Here is a 7,088-nt window from a genome sequence, read left to right on the forward strand (position 1 = left end):
TAGATATGTTAATGTAATGGAATGTACATAAAAGCTTAGATGCTTGAAGAGTTTGTAATTATTTATTCTATATTAATAAGTGACAAATTTATCAAATTTGATGATTTATAAGTAACATTCCATGTAAAAAGTTTCTATAGTTTACACATGGAGGAAAAAACAGTAACAGACCAGTATGCCTAAAAAATGCAGAAACATATCCACAACAACAATTGTCTGTGAAACGTTGCCTAAAACTAGTTAAATGAAATGAAATGAAGACACCCACTGAAACCATTTCGAGAAAAACAATTTCAAACATAAAGAAAACCAGTGTACCTGCAAGACGATGAAGAAAACCACTTTCAACGGTGAAATGAAATAAACCTAAACCCTATACTGAAACAACATAACATCAGTTGCATACCCAATAATGAAACCATTCCCAAATAGAAGTAAAAACAAACAATTACAGTACCTATAGGACGATGAACTGAAACGAACGAAAACCTTATACAGAGAGAAGAGAAATTTTTTAAAGTAAGGAACATCAAAATAAAATTCACGAATAAAAAACAAAATAAAATTAAGAAAGACTAGAAAACCCAAAGATTACATACGCAGAATCGGAACAAAATCGAACCTTTGAAATTTGAAGGTTTTCAAGGCCTATTGTGCAACGTTTGTCTTCTCTAGAAGGACAAAGGAGGCGATTTAGGGATTTGGAATTTCAAGAAATTGGGCAAGAAGATTATTCAACTAATTGGACGCAAGAAATTCATAGAGAGAAGGCGACTTAGGGATTTGGGGGCGATGAATTTGGGGCTGGCGGAAGATTGCTTTGGGGGTATACCCCAAAATTGTTTTCAGTAAGCGAAACGGCGACGTTTTGCGTTGAGTTTTCCGGCGTTTTTATAATAAACACCACTATTAGAATTTATGAAGCTCATAAACGGCGCCGCATTGGGGAAGTTTATATATAATTACGGCGTTTTCTAACAAAACGCCACTATTAAATTATTTTTCAGTACAGAAACTGCGCCGCATAGGGAAATTTAATTAATTATTGCGGCGTTTCCCTTAAAAAACGCCACTATAAAATTTTTGCCAACACTGAAACGGCGCCGCATTTGGAAAAGTTAATCGATAATTGCTATGAAAACAACATCGTTTTATATTATAATATTTGTGGCGCTTATGCATAAACGCCACTACTTTCACAACTTCTGCGGCGTTTTCACAAAAAACGCCACTAACCTGCAACTCGTCAACGAAACGGTGTCGTATTACTTCATTTTTTATATATTTTTGTGGCGTTTTCTTAACAAACGCCGCTAATAGTTAGCTTTTTTATAAATTATTTACATTGTTGTAGACATTGTTTTTAATTCATACATTAAAATTATGACATTATTAATATTATTAATAATATTATTTAAAAATTTTATACAGATTTATTAATTTCAATTGTTAAAATTTTATAAATTTTAAAAATAAATCTTAGAGAGTGTATAATTTAAATATTATCAATATTCAAAATTATTAATTATTAATTATTTATATTATTCAAATAATGTATTATAATTTTAAAATTATATATACTCTATTTTTAAGTGAATATATAAATGATTAATATATATATGTAAATAACACAATATTTAAATAATTTGTTTCATCATATATAACATATAAATATGTCATTCGTCATTAATTAGTAAACTAGTCATTTGTGTCACTTAGAACTATAGTATCATAATAATAATTAAAAAACAATACGTATTTGTCATTTTTTGAAATTGGTACCAAAAAATTCATTAAACCCTAAATCACCCAAACCCCAAAACCATGCATTGTAAACGTTAAATTATAAACTGCAAACCGTTAACCACAAGCATCAACCCCTAAAACACTAATTAACCTCTTAACATGACTAAAGCGGCCTAAACCCCAAACCTCAAATCTTAAACCCTAAACTCCTAAACCCAAAACACCATAACCTACATCATAAACCCTAAACTCAAAACTCTAATATTCACAAAATATTAAACATTATATAATGATTAACCCTAAAACCCTAAACTATATACGATAAACTTTTTAACTTATAATAATCACTGAACCTTAATCCTCAAACTCTCAAACCCTAAACCAAAAACATTATACCTACATCGTAAACCCTAAACCCTAAACTGTAATCCAAAAATAATAAAAATTATATAATGATCCCTAATACCCTAAACGTAAACCAAATACGATAAACTAAATATATAATAACCTACATTATATAATGCATGGTTAAGACCAAAACTGTGCGTTTTGGTTAAGATATTTTGCGGCGCTTCCCAAAAAGTGCCGCTAATAATATGCTTTAGCGGCGATTTCTCGTGAACGCCACTAATTCCAGTATACATTAAGACTTAAACGAAACGTTTTAGTTAATATATTTTGCGGCGCTTCTAAAAACGCGCCGCTAATAGTATGCTATAGCGGCGTTTTCCCATAAGCGCCACTAATTCTAATATACCTCAAGACCAAACTCTGCGTTTTGGTGTGGATATCTTGTGGCGCTTATCGCAAAGCGCCGCTAATACTATTATTTAGCGGCGTTTTCTAGTAAGCGCCACTAATTATAGTATACATCAAGACCAAAACGCTGAGTTTTGGTTAACAAAATTTAGCGGCGCTTCTCCAAACGCGCCGCTAATAGTACGCTTTAGCAGCGTTTTCTGTTTTCGCCACTAATTCTAGTATACTTCAAGACCAAACTCTGTGTTTTGGTTAAGATATTTTGCGGTGCTTCTAAAAAATCGCCACTAATGTTATGCTTTAGCGGCGTTTTTCCCTAACGCCACTAATTGTATTATACATCGAGACCAAAACGCTGCGTTTTGGTTAAGATTTTTTTCGGCACTTCTAATAAGCGCCACTAATTCTAATATACATCAAGATCAAAACTCTGTGTTTTGGTTATCATATTTTGCGGCGCTTTTCGCGCCGCTAAGACTTGTTTTAGTGGCGTGTTTTTGTAAGCGCCACTAATTCTAATATACATCGATACCAAAACGATGCGTTTTCGTTAAGATTTTTGCGGCGCTTCCCACAATGCGCCGCTAATACTTGCTTTAGCGGCGTTTGCTCATAATCGCCACTAATTCTAGTATACATCAAGACAAAAACGATGCATTTTGGTCTTGAGATTTTGCGGCGCAGGATGGTAAACGCCACTAATGATGTTCTTTTACGGCGTTTATTCAGAAAACGCCACAGTATGTCTGACTTTTTGCGGCGTTTTGCGAGAAGCGCCGCTAATGCCAGATATTTTGCGGCGTTTTATTGTTTGCGCCGCTAATGCTCGATTTTTAGCAGCGTTTTCCGTCCAAACGCCACAAAAGATGCCGCTAAAAGTCTGTTTAGGTGTAGTGAAAATGTAGTGTTACACGATATTATAACTTTTAATCATCAATGCATATATAAACTATTAATATATGATATGATATGATATGGTATAGTAGGAGGGCTAAATTAAATGTATGAAAAGTATAGAGACTTAAAACATATTTCAACTAGTATAATAATAAACAATAATATATTCTAATAATTAATGTATAATGTACTACTATTATATTTAACTATTATTATATTTTATATTATAATAAAAGATATAGTATTATATGATATTATAATGTTTAACCATTGATGCGCACGCGCGCGCACACACATATATAAACTATTAATATAGTAAATACTATATGATATGATATAGCATTATATAATATAGTAGGAGGATTAACTTTCAAATATATGAAAAGTATAGAGACTTAGTTGTTATTTATTGGATTCTTTAAACCCAAAGTGGAGTTTGAAACGGAGCAGAAATGAAATCCAATGAAAGCACCACATTCCTATAGCGTCTTATTTGGCAGGAAAGAGAGTGAAATTTCTGAAGCTAGTTGTGCTTCTTGTTGCTTTCTTTGTTAGTTTTGGCAAATATCAATGACTTAGCTATTAAAGCTCTGAAAAGGAGTGACTGCATTTTGCATCATGAATAACTTTTCCAAAGTATATAAGCCAGTAGGAGTTTCCCAATTGTGATGGACAGAGCAATTTATATAACAATAATAATACTTGTTAAGCTATGTATTGAAGACCAATATATAAAACTTATATAACGTTCTAAGATTGACCACTTCAATCTATTACCTTCATGAGTCAACATTATTACATCAAACATTTGCTTCTAACAAATTCAATAACCAATTTTTTACTTAATGGTATTATATACACAATTACACACAGAAATACACACACACAGAACAATGGTTAATGCTTTCACCATATTAAAACTCAAACAAACTTATTTTAAAATGAACAAAATGAACTCTAAGTGAAGAAAATGACCCCATTTTCTAATGATTTCATCCTCAAAAACAACCAAGGGTCTTGTTCGGAGTAGTTCCGGTGGCACGGTACTTTGCCGCCAACTCCTCCGCTTTGAGAAGATCCTCCCCTCGCTTGGCTTCAACGATTGCCTTCTTCTCTTCTGCTTCCTTGTGGATTAAGGCTGCCTTGTTTTTCATTTTTTCCACATACTCGGCCTTCTGCTTTTCTAACTTTTCCTGCTCATAATATAATTCAACACCCAATACTCAATAACAATAATAATCATCATCATCATCCAAGGATGCTTGATTAAATTAATACCTCAATCCTTTTTAGCTCAGCCTCTATAGCTGCTTTCTTGGTATTCTCCCAAGCCGCAATAGAAGAAAGCTTCTTCTGTGCTCTGCTCAACCATATCAATAAGCTTCGAGTAAGAACGCAGCCAGAAAACATAATTTAATTGCATGGTTATGGTATGCAATCATTTTTATATCAGTTTTCCTATAATTTTCACAATAAGGCAAGGGGAAGAAAGTTGATACTTGTTCTCAGCTTTGCTTTTTTCACTTTCTTCCCAAGCGTTGATTAGTGAAATTCGCTTCTCAGTCGCAACTCTAGCAAGCACAGCATCTGGAGAAAGACAGCCGAGGGAAATTTTCAATTTAATCATATTCTAAATACTAAGATTTTGTTAAACGCAAGATGGAGAAACGAAATTACCTCGATCAACAGACACCTCCGTGCTTTTCTTCTCCGTCGACTCTGCCGCCTCTGCATATCATCAAATTATTATTAATAGAAAAAAAGAAACACACAGAAGCAGAAGCAGAACTGAAACGGAAAAAGAACGGATATATAGATATATACTTTCGATGGGTTCGGGAGGCTTTTCCGTAGAGTCGGCGGGCTTTTCTTCAGTAGGAGGGGGTGGAGTCACGAATTCTTCCACGGCGGCTTCGGTGGGTGGCGGCGGAGGGTCGGAGGGGGTTTCGGATTCAAGCTTCTTGGGTTCTTCGACATCTGCCATGTGGTCGTGCACAAGAGAGAATTTAAAACTGAAAGTGGCGAAAAAGAGGTGGTTGAGATATTATAGTTAGGTTGGGCTTGGGGGGGAGAGAAAGACTTTAACTGTAACTTCTTCCATTGACCAACTGAGCTGTATTGTAGGTACTACTGGGTAATTTATGAGTTGGCAGAAAGCGACTCTAAACTTGCTGCTTTAAAACTTTCGAAGATGGAGAAAACCACAGAAGAAAATTCTGAGATGATCAAGAATCTAATTAAGCTTTTTCAAAAAAGGCTTAAAAAGTTGCTCAGAGAGAAAAAGAAATCTAGAATCTTAAAAGATCAAAATATTAATATTTACATTTTCTAGGCTTTTTTATAAAAATAACCAAAAAAATAATTAATTATTTAAATAACTTATTTTTTTGATAAAATATGAAAATAATCCAAAATTTACAGTAAAATTTAGTAGAGCCAAAGTGTTTACCGCCACCAACATGTCATGTTAGCAATTTACATTAAAAATTTAATTTTTTGGTGTAACCATGTAAAATGGTGCCACTTGTATAAATATTAAGGTAATACTGTATTTTTTAAAAGTATAGGAGTTTAAACATTTGACACTACTAAATTCCAAGACAGTAGCCTATTTGCCTATTTGCCTATTTGTCTATTTGCCTATTGAAACAGGTACAATTTTTTTATTTTTTTTATCCACGTTACTTTTTTAAGTTCTTTGTCCTTTCCTTTTTTTGTTTTTCTTTTTAAGTTTTTTATTTATTTATTTTTTAAGTTTTTTATTTATTTTTCCTTTATTTATTTATTTATTATTGGTTTTATAAATTTTGAAATGTATATTTGAAATGTTTTATAATATTATTTTTTAAAATTTAAATATTATTTTTTTAATATTATAAAAAATTTAAAATATATTATTTTTAAAGATATGACTTTTCAAACTTATTATTTTTTATAATATTTTAAATATTTTTTAATTTTAAATATAATTTTTTAAATTATTTTTAAAGATATTCAAATGTTTTTTAAATTATATTTAAAATTTTAAAAATTAAAATTTTATTTAGTGGAGCCATTCTAAATAGCTCCACCACTTTATTACAAGTGTAATTTTTTTTATGTTTTTAATATAAAAATTAATATTTAATATTTTATTTTGGTGGAGCCATTCTTTATGGCCTCACCTCTTGGTTCTCTAGCATATGTAGAATGGTGAAATTGTTGTGTTTAGTAGGAGAGTTCAAAAATTCTGTTGAAGATGACTAATGAGGTGTTTTTGGTATACGTTCTTTTTTATGGTAAAATTGTAGAAGGTGATGTTGGTTCTGTATTTCAAGGTCGGCAAAGATAGGGTTGCGATTCAAAAAAAAATGTGAAGCTAGCAGAAACGAAAAGGAAGATCAGTGCGAAAATAGCTATTCGTTGTGGAAGGGCAATGTCTAGATTATTTTACAAGTTTCCAATCTCTACAGATCCGTTCAAATTTTGTAAGATGCAACTGTTAGATGATGATTACTTGAGCACTATGATGGAAATATGGTGGTCGACTGGGAGTGAGAACCCCCAACCAGTTGAGTTATTTGCTGAGTTAGCAGACTTAGAGCCTATTGAGAATGTTAGTCCAATAAGTCAACATCATGAATTTGACTTTTATCTTAATGTTGGATGGACAAACCAGTTAGAATGCGGAGGGAAATCGCAGATAC

General features: G+C 32.3%; 1 protein-coding gene across 1 annotated transcript; it reads right to left on the minus strand.

The window, feature by feature from the left end:
* Positions 1–4,145: 4,145 nt before the first annotated feature.
* On the minus strand, positions 4,146–5,644 carry LOC107917713 (remorin). Its single transcript, XM_016846995.2, has 5 exons — positions 5,227–5,644; positions 5,080–5,130; positions 4,902–4,989; positions 4,681–4,762; positions 4,146–4,595 (listed from the first exon to the last, which is right to left on the minus strand). Exons 1-5 carry the CDS (start codon positions 5,384–5,386, stop codon positions 4,401–4,403), a joined length of 576 nt encoding a protein of 191 aa, XP_016702484.2. The 5' UTR covers positions 5,387–5,644; the 3' UTR covers positions 4,146–4,400.
* Between the last annotated feature and the right edge of the window lie 1,444 nt (positions 5,645–7,088).

This window comes from Gossypium hirsutum, chromosome D08 (assembly GCF_007990345.1).
Source record: "Gossypium hirsutum isolate 1008001.06 chromosome D08, Gossypium_hirsutum_v2.1, whole genome shotgun sequence".
NCBI lineage: Eukaryota > Viridiplantae > Streptophyta > Magnoliopsida > Malvales > Malvaceae > Gossypium > Gossypium hirsutum.